This window comes from Pseudophryne corroboree, chromosome 1 (genome assembly GCF_028390025.1).
Source record: "Pseudophryne corroboree isolate aPseCor3 chromosome 1, aPseCor3.hap2, whole genome shotgun sequence".
NCBI lineage: Eukaryota > Metazoa > Chordata > Amphibia > Anura > Myobatrachidae > Pseudophryne > Pseudophryne corroboree.
The window spans coordinates 1,060,274,652-1,060,290,421 of record NC_086444.1 but is presented as its reverse complement, the minus strand read 5'-3'; the positions used below and the strand labels follow the sequence as shown (position 1 = coordinate 1,060,290,421).

The 15,770-nt window shown below is 47.0% G+C and overlaps 1 protein-coding gene across 1 annotated transcript in view; it reads left to right on the top strand.

The window, feature by feature from the left end:
* Positions 1–15,770, top strand: part of KIT (KIT proto-oncogene, receptor tyrosine kinase) — a 113,845-nt gene that overhangs the window by 61,756 nt on the left and 36,319 nt on the right. Inside the window, exons 5-8 of the mRNA XM_063920918.1 lie at positions 688–847; positions 1,957–2,146; positions 3,226–3,341; positions 9,151–9,265. Of these exons, the coding sequence (XP_063776988.1) occupies positions 688–847; positions 1,957–2,146; positions 3,226–3,341; positions 9,151–9,265 (581 nt within the window). The remainder of the gene's footprint in view (positions 1–687; positions 848–1,956; positions 2,147–3,225; positions 3,342–9,150; positions 9,266–15,770) is intronic.

Here is a 15,770-nt window from a genome sequence, read left to right as displayed (position 1 = left end):
GGTGGTTTAAATGTTACGGCTAACCTGTGTGTGTGTGTGTGTGTGTGTGTGTGTGTGTGTGTGTGTGTGTGTATGTCTTCTACTTAAACTTTCTTTCTCTGCTCATGATAGACAGCTTTTATATTACGATTACAATTATTCTAGCTGTCTTACCGTAACTGCCTTATTGCAACATTGTTAATAGTAATCAGTTGTCTCTCACCTTCCTTGACATAATTACTCACCTTCCTTGACATAATTAGCAAATTCTCTTTGGCATCTTTGAAAAACTGAGCAGCATTTGTGGAGTCTTAAGACCCCCACTTCCTGCCTCTTTTATAGCATTCCCTGCAGCATCGACCTTCATTTCCTATCTGTCACTTCATTACGTTCCTTTTGTCTGCACATAAAGATATGGCCACCCAGTATTCCGCAATTAGCATATTTTAATGAACTTGGAAAGGTGAATTTGCAATCGGCAACATCGCAGTAATAAACTTTTGTACTGGTTGACCGCCCAGTGTATGCATTGTTGTATTTATCAATTAATCTGGCATTGCCCTATTCTAAGAAAATAGTTTGCTTTAGAAAGTTGGCATGCAGATGCTTTCAGCTATTTCTTTGGATGCTCTCTAGTATGACATGAGGAATCATTGCTAAGGTGAAATAGTGTTTTTCATGAAGGTTAATTCTGTCATTTCTTTGCAGACGATCACTGAAAAAAGCAATTATGAAGGCGGTGTCAACTTTGTACGGAACAGCACTTTGAGCAGCAAAGCGGTACAGTTCAATGAGTCTGGGACATATGTCTGTCAAGCAAAGAATAACATTGGTGTAGTGAATGTAACGTTCACATTAGATGTTCTTGGTAAGTTTCTGCATGGCACAGCTACTAAATATTTTCGGGATTTCATAATAGACTGGCTTTAGAATTTTCTGTCAAATTTTGATTTAACTTTCTATAAAATAATTAAACAGCTGTGTTTGGTTTGCTGGCCTAAATTGTAGTTGGATTTTACAGAGCTTAGTTTGTTTGCTGCTTCTGTTGTTGTATTAACCAACAATTAGCGTGTTTGTGGTACTCCAGCAGCTGGGAGTACCTGTGTACTTCAACTCTGAAGTGCTAAAGCCCCAAATTCTTTCTTTGCTACATCATTTATTGAACAAATAATTTAAGAACTGTAGATCAGTGGTTACAAAAAATTGCTATAAAGTTCATGACCACAATAACTATTTGCCCCTTTACACGGAACCATCTTATACCTGCTAACCCTATAGTTGCCCATGTTCCCTCCACCCACTAATCTATATGAAACAAATGAAAAGGATTTAGCTCTATTCCAACCCATTGTCATATGTTTAGAACATATAATAGATTAATATATAGACTTAAGGGGGGTACTCACGGAGCGATATTCTAAGCAATCTGACTAGATTGCTTAGAATATCGGCAGGATCGCTCCGTGTGTAGCCCCCTCGGCGATAGCGATGCGCGGCCCCGCACATCGCTATCGCCGCTGCTAGATTGGCCTGCATGCAGGCCAATCTAGCGGGTCGCTCACTTCACCCGCTGGGTGAAGTGAGCGGCCCCCCCGTCTCCCCCCGCACGCTCAGCACAGATCGCGCTGTGCTGAGCGGCAGGAGAGATGTGTGCTGAGCGGTTCGCTCAGCAAGCATCTCTCCTTGATCGGCCCGTGAGTACTGGGCTTAATGTTTAGGCCAGAGCAACAATAGACCCTGCTCAATACAACCGATCCAGAAATCCAGACTTGTAAATTAGGTGTGTCTCCACATGAATTAGACAGTATAAGAAGATAAGGAATATAGGCCTGCCTGATAATATAAAGTTGTTCAACTTGTGGCATCCAGATTGGAAATACATTTAATACTGTGCTGCAATTTTTTTTTGGGGGGGTACATTTAGGAGGCTTTCATACAGAATGTAAATGTATGAATGTTATTATTTTGTCTGGTTAGAAATAGGATACATCAGCCTTGACGTCATGGAGAACACAACCGTCGATGTAACTGCTGGAGATAACCTTGTGTTGAGGGTCTTTATTGATGCATACCCCCGACCAGATGAACAAACCTGGATGTACATGAATGGAACCCTTCTAAACACTTCCGGACACTTTGCAGAGTTCCGAGATGAAGGCAACAACAGGTAAAATAATAATTGTTTAGTTTTGACACTAGATCTGAACTGAATATAATATGTCTTAAAAAAAATAAGAATAAAGTTACAAAAAATACCCAATTTTGTCAACCAATCTCACTCTACATTTGTACAGTGATTATATGACGTCAATGCTCATTAGGAAGATGCAAATCCTACTGTAAATTATTGCAGATAATAAGACGTCTCACATATCTGTGACCTATGTAAAAGTATTCTATCTACAGCCTTGTGCTCAATGGGCCTGATCCCGATTTGGAAGCAAGGCAGAAAAAGCATGTAACTTTGTACCTGGAACAAACCATTTTGCAATGCAAGGGGAGGAAATACGTTTATATTTTTTCTGTTCAGGGTAAATACTGGCTGCTTTTGCATGTAACCCACAAATGTTAGAGAGCTTAATTGTTACACTGCAATTTAGATTTCAGTTCAGACACACCGCACCCAAATCTAAATCTCTCTGCACATGTCACGTCTGCCCCACCTGCAATGCAACATGGTTTTGCCCAGTTGCTGCTTTTTTGCTTTGCTTCCAAATCTGAACCAGGCCCAGTGACTTCTTCTATCCACCTAATTACCCCAGGTAAAACTGTATGACATAGTGGACAGACCATATGTTTCTTGTCTGCGTTAGTCTTATTTACAAACTCTTCTGGGCGAGCTCCTTTGTGCTATTTGGTTCACTGCCTTTTATGTGTCCTTCTAGTTTGCTATTCAGCATCTTTATGGTATATGAAGAAATGTTGATTATTATAATAATAACATTCATGATAATAACATAGCACATAACACAGTATGGCACTTTTGCTGATCACTTACATGTGATGCCCACATGATATATTTCGGTGGTTTGAGATTGAAAAGGACAGTGTTTCATACTTCCACCTATAATAGCCCATTGAGTCATATTTCCATAGTGTAATGATGGAGCAGTTGTACTCTTATTGCTTAACCTCTAGTTGCCGACTCATGCTTACAGTTGGACTGTGCAATACACATGCTGTATATTGCATCCCATGTAAAAGCTATATTCCCAATGGCTAAAGTGTGCTTTCTTCATGCTGCAGGTATATTAGCGAACTGCATCTGATCCGCCTGAAAGGGAGTGAGAAAGGAACATATACTTTTTACTCCTCCAATTCTGATGCCAACTCATCCGTCAGCTTCAACATATTTGTAAAAAGTAAATATATTTCTAATTGCGCGTCATGGGTTAAGACAGTTGTGTTTTTCCGGCCAGCTTAATTTTAACTAGTGATGAGCGGATTCGGTTTTACTCGGTTTTACTCGGTTCTCAAAACCGAATCTTATTGGCTATCCAAAACACGTGACATCAGTGAGCCAATAAGATTCGGTTTTGAGAACCGAGTAAAACCGAGTAAAACCGAATCCGCTCATCACTAATTTTAACACTGTCTTTTCTCTATCGTCCTAGTGGATGCTGGGGTTCCTGAAAGGACCATGGGGAATAGCGGCTCCGCAGGAGACAGGGCACAAAAGTAAAGCTTTTCCGATCAGGTGGTGTGCACTGGCTCCTCCCCCTATGACCCTCCTCCAGACTCCAGTTAGATTTTTGTGCCCGGCCGAGAAGGGTGCAATTCTAGGTGGCTCTCCTAAAGAGCTGCTTAGAGAAAGTTTAGCTTAGGTTTTTTATTTTACAGTGAGTCCTGCTGGCAACAGGATCACTGCAACGAGGGACTGAGGGGAGAAGAAGTGAACTCACCTGCGTGCAGGATGGATTGGCTTCTTGGCTGCTGGACATCAGCTCCAGAGGGACGATCACAGGTACAGCCTGGATGGTCACCGGAGCCGCGCCGCCGGCCCCCTTGCAGATGCTGAAGTTAGAAGAGGTCCAGAATCGGCGGCTGAAGACTCTGACAGTCTTCTAAAGGTAGCGCACAGCACTGCAGCTGTGCGCCATTTTCCTCTCAGCACACTTCACACGCTGTCACTGAGGGTGCAGGGCGCTGGGGGGGGGCGCCCTGGGAGGCAAATGTAAACCTATATACTGGCTAAAAATACCTCACATATAGCCCCCAGAGGCTATATGGAGATATTTAACCCCTGCCAAACTTCACTAAAGAGCGGGAGACGAGCCCGCCGGAAAAGGGGCGGGGCCTATCTCCTCAGCACACAGCGCCATTTTTTCTCTCACAGAAAGGCTGGAGAGAAGGCTCCCAGGCTCTCCCCTGCACTGCACTACAGAAACAGGGTTTAAACAGAGAGGGGGGCACTAATTGGCGATATAAATATATATATAAAGATGCTATTAGGGAGAAACACTTATATAAGGTTGTCCCTATGTAATTATAGCGTTTTTTGGTGTGTGCTGGCAAACTCTCCCTCTGTCTCTCCAAAGGGCTAGTGGGGTCCTGTCCTCTGTCAGAGCATTCCAGGTGTGTGTGCTGTGTGTCGGTACGTGTGTGTCGACATGTATGAGGACGATGTTGGAGGAGGCGGAGAAATTGCCTGTAATGGTGATGTCACTCTCTAGGGAGTCGACACCGGAATGGATGGCTTATTTAGGGAATTACGTGAAAATGTCAACACGCTGCAAGGTCGGTTGACGACATGAGACGGCCGACAAACAATTAGTACCGGTCCAGGCGTCTCAGAAACACCGTCAGGGGTTTTTAAAAAAACGCCCATTTACCTCAGTCGGTCGACACAGACACAGACACGGACACTGAATCCAGTGTCGACGGTGAATAAACACGTATTCCTCATTAGGGCCACACGTTAAGGGCAATGAAGGAGGTGTTACATATTTCTGATACTACAAGTACCACAAAAAAGGGTATTATGTGGGAGTGAAAAAACTACCTGTAGTTTTTCCTGAATCAGATAAAATAAAATGAAGTGTGTGATGATGCGTGGGTTTACCCCGATAGCAAATATTGGCGTTAGACCCTTTCCCGCCAGAAGTTAGGGCGCGTTGGGAAACACCCCTTAGGGTGGATAAGGCGCTCACACGCTTATCAAGTGGCGTTACCGTCTCCAGATACGGCCGCCCTCAAGGAGCCAGCTGATAGGCAGCTGGAAAAATATCCTAAAAAGTATATACACACATACGGTGGTTATACTGCGACCAGCGATCGCCATCAGCCTGGAGATGCAGTGCTGGGTTGGCTTGGTCGAATTCCCTGACTAAAAATATTTTATTGATATAGAGCATTTAATAGGATGCATTCTATATATATGTATGCGAGATGCACAGAGGGATATTTGCACTCTGGCATCAAGATAAGTGCGTTGTCCATATCTCCCAGAAGATGTCATGGACACGACAGTGGTCAGGTGATACAGATCCCATACGGCACATGGAAGTATTGCCGTATAAAGGGAAGGAGTTATTTGGGGTCGGTCCATCGGACCTGGGGGCCACGGCTACAGCTGGGAAATCCAACCTTTTTACCCCAAGTTACATCTCAGCAGAAAAAGACACTGTCTTTTCAGCCTCAATCCTTCCGTTTCCCATGTGGGCAAGCGGGCAAAAGGCCAGTCATATCTGCCCAGACATAGAGGAAAGGGAAGTAGACTGCAGCAGGCAGCCCCTTCCCAGGAAAAGAAGCCCTCCACCGCGTCTGCCAAGTCCTCAGCGTGACGCTGGGGCCGTGCAAGCGGACTCAGGTGAGGTGGGGGGGTAGTCTCAAGAGTCTCAGCGCGCAGTGGGATCACTCGCAAGTTGACCCCTAGATCGTACAAGTATTATCCCAGGGGTACAGATTGGAGAGTCGAGACATTTTTTCCTCGCAGGTTCCTGAAGCCTGCTTTACCAACGGCTCCCTCCGACAGGGAGGCAGTATTGGGAAAAAATTCACAAGCTGTATTTCCAGCAGGTGATAATCAAAGTACCCCTCCTACAACAAGGAAAAGGGTATTAGTCTTCCACACTATATTGTGGTACTGAAGCCAGACGGCTTGGTGAGACATAGTCTAAATCTGAAATCTTTGAACACTTACATAAAAAGGTTCAAATCAAGATGGAGTCACTCAGAGCAGTGATAGAGAACCGGAAAAAAGGGGACTATATGGTGTCCCTGGACATCAAGGATTACCTCCATGTCCAAATTTGCCCTTCTCAACAAGGGTACCTCTGGTTCGTGATACAGAACTGTCAATATCAGTTTCAGACGCTGCCGTTGAATTATCCACGGCACCCCGGGCCTTTACCAAGGTAATGGCCGAAAAGATGATTCTTAAAAGAAGAAAGGCATCTTAATTATCCCTTACTTGGACGATATCCTGAAAGGGGCAAGTTTCCAGAGAACAGTTGGAGGTCGGAAAAGAACTATCTAAAGTAGTTCTACGACAGCACGAGTGGATTCTAAATATTCCAAAAATCGCAGCTGTTTTCCGATGATACGTCTGCTGTTCCTAGGAATGATTCTGGGCATAGTCCAGAAAGAGGTATTTCTCCTGGAGGGGAAAGCCAGGGAGTTATCCGACCTAGTCAGAAACCTCCTAAAACCAGGCCAAGTATCAGTGCATCAATGCACAGGAGTCCTGGGAAAAATGGTGGCTTCTTACGAAGCGATTCCATTCGGCAGATCTCACGCAAAAACTTTTCAGGGGGATTTGCGGGACGAATGGTCCGGATCGCATCTTCAGATGCATCAGCGGATAACCCTGTCTCCAAGGACAAGGGTGTCTCTTCTGTGGGGGCTGCAGAGTGCTCATCTTCTAGAGGGCAGCACATTCAGCATTCAGGACTGTGTTCTGGTGACCACGGATGCCAGTCTGAGAGGCTGGGGAACAGTCACACAGGGAAGAAATTTCCAAGGAAGTGTGGTCAAGTCTGGAGATTTCTCTCCACATGAATATACTGGAGCTAAGGGCAATTTACGATGCTCTGAGCCTAGGAAGACCTCTGCTTCAAAGTCAACCGGTGCTGATCCAGTAGGACATCATCATGGCAGTCGCCCACGTAAACAGACGGGGCGGCACAAGAAGCAGGAGGGCAATGACAGCAAGGATTCTTCGCTGGGCGAAAAATCATGTGATAACACTGTCAGCAGTGTTCATTCCGGGAGTGGACAACTAGGAAGATTTCCTCAGCATGAATGAATTCCACCCGGAAAAGTGGGAACTTCATCTGGAAGTTTCCACATGTTTGTAAACCGTTGGGAAAGACCAAAGGTGGTTATGATGGCGTCCCACATGAAGCGCCAGGTCTAGAGACCCTCAGGCAATAGCTGGGACGCTCTGGTAACACCGTGGATGTACCAGTCGGTGTATGTGTTCCCTCCTCTGCCTTTCATACCCAGTGTATGGAGAATGATAGGAAGGAGAGGAGTAAGAACTATACTCGTGGCTCCGGTTTGGCCAAGAAGAACTTGGTACCCGGAACTTCAAGAGATACTAGAAAGGATCTTGATTCAGCAAGAATCATGTCTGTTCCATGACTTACCGCAGCCGCGTTGACGGGTGAACGCCGGATCCTAAGGGAAAAAGGCATTCCGGAAGAGGTCATCCCTACCCTGGTCAGAGCCAGGAAGGAGGTGACCGCACAACATTATCACTGCTTAGGTGAAAATGTGTTCCATGGTGTGAGGCCAGGAAGGCTCCACGGAAGAATTTCAACTAGGTTAATTCCTACATTTCCTGCAAACAGGAGTGTATATGGGTCTCAAATTGGGGTCCATTAAGGTTCAAATTTCGACCGGTCGATTTTCTTCCAGAAAGAAATTGGCTTCAGTTCCTGAAGTCCAGAAGTTGTTAAGGGAGTACTGCATATACAACCCCCTTTTGATGTCTCCAGTGGCACTGGGCGATCTCAACGTAGTTTGGGATTCCTAAAATCACATTGGTTTAAACAACTCAAATCTGTGGATTTGATATATCTCACATGGAAAGCGACCATGCTGTTGGTCCTGGCCTCGGCCAGGCGAGTGTCAGAATTGGCGGCTTTATCTCACAAAGCCATATCTGATTGTCCATTCGGACAGAGCAAAGCTGTGGACTCGTCCCCAGTTTCTCCCTAAGGTGGTGTCAGCGTTTCACCTGAACCAGCTTATTGTGGTACCTGCGGCTACTAGGGACTTGGAGGACTCCAAGTTGCTGGATGTTGTCAGGGCCCTGAAAATATAGTTTCCAGGTCGGCTGGAGTCAGGAAATCTGACTTGCTGTTTATCCTGTATGCACCCAACAAGCTGGGTGCTCCTGCTTCTAAGCAGACTATTGCTCGTTGGATTTGTAGTACAATTCAGCTTGCACATTCTGTGGCAGGCTTGCCACAGCAAAAAATATGTAAATGCCCATTCCACAAGGAAGGTGGGCTCATCTTGGGCGGCTGCCCGAGGGGTCTCGGCATTACAACTCTGCCGAGCAGCTACGTGGTCGGGGGAGAACACGTTTGTAAAATTCTACAAATTTGATACCCTGGCAAAAAGAGGACCTGGAGTTCTCTCATTCGGTGCTGCAGAGTCATCCGCACTCTCCCGCCCGTTTGGGAGCTTTGGTATAATCCCCATGGTCCTTTCAGGAACCCCAGCATCCACTAGGACGATAGAGAAAATAAGAATTTACTTACCGATAATTCTATTTCTCGGAGTCCGTAGTGGATGCTGGGCGCCCATCCCAAGTGCGGATTATTCTGCAATACTTGTACATAGTTATTGTTACAAAAATCGGGTTATTGTTGTAGGAAGCCGTCTTTCAGAGGCTCCTTTTGTTATCATACTGTTAACTGGGTTTAGATCACAAGTTGTACGGTGTGATTGGTGTGGCTGGTATGAGTCTTACCCGGGATTCAAAATTCCTCCCTTATTGTGTACGCTCGTCCGGGCACAGTACCTAACTGGAGTCTGGAGGAGGGTCATAGGGGGAGGAGCCAGTGCACACCACCTGATCGGAAAAGCTTTACTTTTGTGCCCTGTCTCCTGCGGAGCCGCTATTCCCCATGGTCCTTTCAGGAACCCCAGCATCCACTACGGACTCCGAGAAATAGAATTATCGGTAAGTAAATTCTTATTTTTTATATATTTCCCCAGCAAAACCAGAAATCCTAATTGCAGAGAAATTTAGTAATGACTTGCTGCAGTGTGTGGCCTCCGGGTTCCCTCTGCCCTCCATCAACTGGTACTTCTGTCCAGGATCTGACCAGAGGTAATAAGAAAAAAAAATGTTTTTAAATAGGCAAAAGTTTTTAGATGACTACCATTGTTGGTATGTGGTTTAGTTATTCCATAGGGTCACATGGCAGCAATATTGATACATAATCTTGAGGGCACAAATGGAAATCAAATGGCATGTCAGCTGCAGGCCAAGAGAATTTTGGCGGGTGTACACTAAAAATAATGATATACTTACCTTACAGACACCTTCCTTTCTTGAGGGTCTGCGTTTGATGGTGGTGGAAACCTGGGCACATAGCAACCAGTTTGAGAATCACCCACAGGATGCACTAGTATTCTGTTAGTGGCAGTAGCAGATTACTGGCAGAGTCAAACATCTGAAAGGAGCGAGAAACAGGGGGCAAATGCATTTATTTTTCTGTACAAGATAGTTGCTAATACACATAAATATTGATTTCTCTAGCATCCATAAGGGATATTGGGGATCACTTAGTACGATGGGGTATAGATGGGGTCCAAAGGAGCCGGTGCACTTTAAATTTCTTCCACTGGGTGTGCTGGCTCTCCCCCTCTATGCCCCCTCCTCCAGCCAGTTTGGAAAATGTGCCCTCAGGAGAGGATGCACACTCTGGAGCTCCAGAGGATTTTTTCTTCAGTTTGATTTAAACTTTATTATTTCGGTATGCTGTTTGGGCAACAGCATACTTGCACCGTGGGAGTTGGGGGTGGATGGTCACCGGCCTTCCCCGCTGCAGGACCACCACCCTGAGAGTCTGTTGTACAGCGGTGCACTGCGCCTTAGCGGTCGCAAACGCAGCACGCCGCACACCCCTAACATTGGCCTGAAGGTAGGAAGAGCGGTGAGTATACACTGGGGGCCCCACTAGGGGGGTCCCCCGTTTATAGGTGCGGCACAATCGTAGAGGTGGCATACGTACACTTCCCGGGGGGTCTGCTATAGCTCCCCTGTGTATATTGGCCAGCGGTGGTGAAATCAGGTATTCATACCTCGTTTTACACCACATTGCCAGTATAAAAATCATTGTAGCTCCGGCGCCATTGTGGGGGCGGAGCTACCTCAGAGCAGGACCAGCAACATTTTGGTGCCTTCCTCAGCTTACAGCTGCAGTAGCAGGGACTCACAGCTCCTTCCAGGCACTCCAGATACACAGGAAAGCTGGTACAGGGGTGTAATTAAGGGGGAGAGCCGTTTATATAATGTTATATTTTTAAAAAAAGGACAAGACTCCGGTGTTACACCGTGTTACAGGCAGCCTGCAGTCTTACTGAGTCTGCTAGGCTTGGGTGTGCTGGTCTCTCTCTCTGGGTCTCCTCCTCACAGACAGTTTGGGCAGGCTTGTTGTCTATATCTATACTTGTCTGTATATGTGTGTGAGTGTTATATTGTAAACATGGTAAAACACCAATTATGCACTGTATGTCATACCAGATTATCTCCCTCCGTAGATGGTTCTCTCTCATGTGAACAATGTAGTCAGTCCTCCCAGGTTAGTGAGGACGCTGGGGGGGAAGTCCAGGAGCCATCCTGGCTGGGTGCTATAAAAACCATGATGGCAGACATGTCATCTCAGCTCACTGCAAATAGTCAAAAGACACAGCAGCTGCAGCAGGCGGTAGCAGACCTGGCAGCAAAGGCAGATGACAGACAGACCCCCCTCCCTAGTTCAGGGCCACATAAGCGTGGGGTCCCTGATTTATTCTCAGAATCTGATGAAGAAGGCCAGGAGGAGGGGGAGGAACTGGATCATATTACTGAGGATTCATAATCTCCTGCACAGGGGATTGAGCCCCTCATAATTGCTATCAGGGATGTGTTAAAAATCCCGTCGAAAGACATTGTAGCACAGCAGTCGTTCTTCGCAGCACAGAAAAAGGCTAGCGTCAATTTCCCTGATTCTAAGGAACTAGATGACTTGTTTAAGTTAGCCTGGAAAAATCCTGAAAAAATTCCAGGTGACTAAGCACTTCCTTAACACTTTCCCATTTTCTCCAGAAGGCAGGAAACACTGGGAAGACACCCCTGTGGTAGACGTCTCTGTCTCTCTAAAAATGTGGTGTTAACGGTCCCTGGAACCTCGGCCTTGAAGCACCCTGGGGATAGAAAAATGTAGTCTACGCTCAAGTCCATTTACACAGCAGCTGGTGTATCACAAAGTCCTGTGCTAGCGGGTGGCTGGATGACACATGCCATTCACACCTGGGCTGGCCAGATTCAGGAAGGCCTCGTGGGGGGATATGTCTCTGGTGAGTAAAGTTACTCTGGTCAAGCACATTCAGACACGGCACGAGTCGAGTGCGACTCTATTAAAGAGCTAGGCGCTATTAATGCTAGGACTACTGCTATAGCAGTGTCTGCACGAAGAGCTTTGTGGCTGCGCCAGTGGATAGTGGACGCAGATTCCAAGCGCAGTGTGGAGGCTCTCCCTTTTTCAGGGGAGTGGCTCTTCGGGGGTTGAGTTGGATGCTTGGATTTCAAAAGCTACTGCAGGAAAATCCACGTTTCTCCCCTCTGGGGCCCCGCCGGCTAGGCACTCCTATCCGGGGCCATCTACTCAGTCCTTTGGGACCACTAAATTTCGATCTAGAGCCAGAGACGCTACACGAGGCACCAGAAGTAAGCTTAGAAAACCAGCGGCTACGGGTTCCCAGGAACAGGGCATCGGTTCAGCTTCCTCCAAGACCTCAGCATGACGGTGCATCCCCACCCCAAGAGGATCTCGAGGTGGGAGCTCGGTTGCGTCACTTCAACCACGTCTGGGACAGCTCCTGCCAGGATACCTGGGTAAGAGAGCTCATTTCTCAGGGCTACAAGCTGGGGTTCAACAGTGCTCCTCCCCACCGATTTTTCAAATCAGGCTTACCAGCTTTGGAAGATACTCGAGTTACACTGCAACAGGCCATCCAGAAGATGGTCCAGTCCCAAGTCATTGCTCCTGTGCTGCTACTACAACAGGGGGAGGGCTACTACTACACCCTGTATGTGGTTCCTGGAACCGGATGGTTCGGTAAGGCCCATTTTCAATCTAAAATCTTTGAACCCTTACCTAAAGGTCTTCAAGTTCAAGATGGAATCCTTGCGAGCAGTGATTTCAGGTCTGGAACAACAAGAGCTCCTGGTTTCGCTGGATATAAACGACGCTTATCTCCATATCCCGATATGGCCACCTCACCAGGCTTACCTGCGGTTTGCCCTGCTGAACGACCACTACCAGTTCCAGGCTCTGCCCTTCGGCCTGTCCCTGGCTCCAAAAGTCTTCACGAAGGTGATGGCGGAAATGATGTTCCAGCTCCGAGTCCAGGGGGTCAACATTGTTCCTTACTGGACGATCTCTTGATAAAGGAGAGATCCAGAGAGCTTCTATTGGTTAGTATCAACCGCACTATTCAGCTTCTGTCACATCATGAGTGGATTCTCAATTTCCATAAGTCACACCTGGAGCCTACTCAGCGGCTCCTGTTTCTGGGGATGATTCTGGATACAGTACCTCAGAAGGTATTCCTCCCAGAGGACAAGTCAATGATGCTTCAGTACATGGTCCGTGCGGTTCTAAGGTCAAATCGGATATCCATCCATCTTTACATCCGACTGTTGGGAAAGTTGGTAGCCTCATACGAGGCAATCCAGTATGCAGGTTCCATGCCAGAACATTTCAATTGGATCTCCTGAGCAAGTGGTCCGGATCACATCTGCAGATGCATCGGATCATACGTCTCTCACCTCAGGCCAGGATTTCCCTCCTGTGGTGGCTACAGTCCTCAAACCTGCTGGAAGGTCGAAGTTTTGGGATTCAGGATTGGATCCTTCTCACAACGGATGCGAGTCTGAGAGGATGGGGAGCTGTCACCCAAGGGGCTCAGATCAAGAGCAGATGGTCAGCCCAATCTTCCAATCAACATTCTGGAACTTCGGGTGATCTACAATGCTCTGCTTCAGGACTCTCCTCTGCTCAGAGATCGAGTGAACCAGGTTCAGTCGGACAACGCCACGGCGGTGGCTTGCATAAATCGACAAGGAGGGACAAAAAGCAGAGCCTGGACAGAAAGAAACGCAAGAGCAATGTCCGCCATGTTCATTCCGGGTGTGGACAAATGGGAAGCGGACTTCCTGAGTTGTCACGATCTCCACCCGGGAGAGTGGGGTCTCCACCAACAGGTGTTTCAACAGATCATCGACCTGTGGGGCTGCCCACAGATAGAAATGATGGCTTCTCGACTCAACAAGAAGCTTTGTTGGTATTGCTCAAGAACCAGGGACCCTCAGACGAGGGCAATAGATGCGCTGACGTCCCCTTGGCCTTACCGGCTGGTCTACTTGTTTCCTCCGATTCCTTTGCTCCCGAGGGTGCTAAAGTGAATCAGAAATCAAGGTGTCCAGGCAATTCTGATCGCCCCGGATTGGCCTCGGAGGGCGTGGTATGCGGATCTTCTGGACATGTCCGTTGAAGACCCTTGGCATCTGCCAGTGAGAAAAGATCTTCTGCAACAAGGATCGTTCGTCTACCCAGACATACGGCGGCTTCGTTTGACGGCTTGGTGGTTGAGCGGAACATCCTAGCACACAATGGCCTTTCCAAGAAGGTTGTTGCAACCATGGTTCAGGCCAGGGAGCCTGTGACGTCAAAGCACTACCATAATATCTGGAGGAGATATGTCTCTTGGTGCGAAGAGCGCACATATTCTTCTGTGGATTTTCACCTGGGACGCTTCTTGTGTTTCATCCAGGCTGGAGTGGATATGGGCCTACGTCTGGGCTCCCTTAAGGTACAGATTTCGTCCCTCTCTATTTTCTTCCCGAAGAAGTTGGCAGTGTTGCCTGAAGTTCAGACCCTCTTGCAAGGGGAACTTCACATACAGCCTCCCTTTGTGCCACCAACGGCGCCCTGGGATTTGGATGTGGTATTGCAGTTTCTATAGTCCTCCTGGTTTGAACCGTTGATGACGGTGGAAGACAAGTACCTTACGTGGAAGACGGTAATGTTACTGGCCCTGGCTTCTGCTAGGCATGTCTCAGAATTGGGGGCCTTATCATGTAAAAGTCCATACTTGGTATTTTATGAAGACAGAGCAGAGGTCAGGACTAGGCAGCAGTTCCCGACGAAAGTTGTGTCTGTATTCCATTTGAACAAACCTATTGTGGTCCCGTCTAGTTCTGGCGCTTCTGCTCCTCCGATTGCATCGGATGCTGTGCAAGCCTTTAAGATCTTTGTCAAGAGGACGGCTCGGATCAGAAAGACGGATTCCTTGTTTGTGCTCTATGATGCGAAGAAAAAAGGTTACCCTGCTTCTAAGCAGTCCACTGCTCATTGGATTAGGCTGACTATCCAACAGGCCTATGTGTCAGCAGCCTTACCTGTTCCTCAGTCTCTGAAGGCCCACTTTACAAGATCGGTGGGGTCTTTCTGGGCGGCTGCCTGTGGAGTCTCGGCCTTGCAGTTATGCCAAGCTGCTACCTGGTAAGGGAATAACACCTTTGTGAAGTTCTACAAGTTTGATACCTTGGCCAAAGAGGATACCCAGTTTGGGCAGGTGTTGCTGCAGATGTCTACGCACATTCTCGCCCGTTCTGTAAGCTTTGGGACGTCCCCATCGTACTAAGTGATCCCCAGTATCCCTTATGGATGCTAGAGAAAATAGGATTATAGTACCTACCGATAAATCCTTTTCTCGTAGTCCATAAGAGATACTGGGCGCCCGCCTCAGTGCGTGGCCTTGTCTGCAGGTTTTTTTGCTGCGAAAGTTTATCTGTTCAGCTGTTGCTGTTTTGTTGCCAGCCGTTGCTGGTCGGTTTATGTTGTGGTGTGCTGGTGTGTGAATCTCACTACTTGTTATTGTTATGTTCCTTCTCTCAAGTATGTCCATTCTCCTTCGGGCACAGTTTTACCTAGACTGGCTGTAGGAGGGGGCATAGAGTGGAGGAGCCAGCAAACCCAGTGGAAGAAATTTAAAGTGCACCGTCTCCTTTGGACCCCATCTATACCCCATCGTATTAAGTGATCCCCAGTATCCCTTATGGACTACGAGGAAAGGATTTACCGGTAGGTACTAAAATCCTATTTTAAATGGAGAACTCTTTATTAGATGCACAATAAATACTCCTGAAAGCCAGACATTGCTTCTTCCTACATTGCCATGCATTATTGACAGAGGATATGTATAAGTTCTGTACAAAGAGACCTGATTCTGAGTTTGACACACCAGCAACTCTATGCAAATGCCGCCACAAGCACTTCCCTGGTGTACAGCCGTGTGTTTGAATGTGACTGAGACGCCCACTTTGAGCCTCTTTAGACATCCAAATACAACTTGGTGAGCCTTCAGACGCAACAGTCAGTCTCACCATCGAAAATGTGCACTAGCCTCAAACTTGCACGCCAACGTGAGCGATTGTGCTTAGTCCATCATAAGGAATATTCTATCGTATCAGTTATTTATATAAGGCACACATATTCCGCAGCACTTCACAAAGAATATTTGTCCATTCACATCAGTCCCTGCCTCATAGGAGTTTACAATCT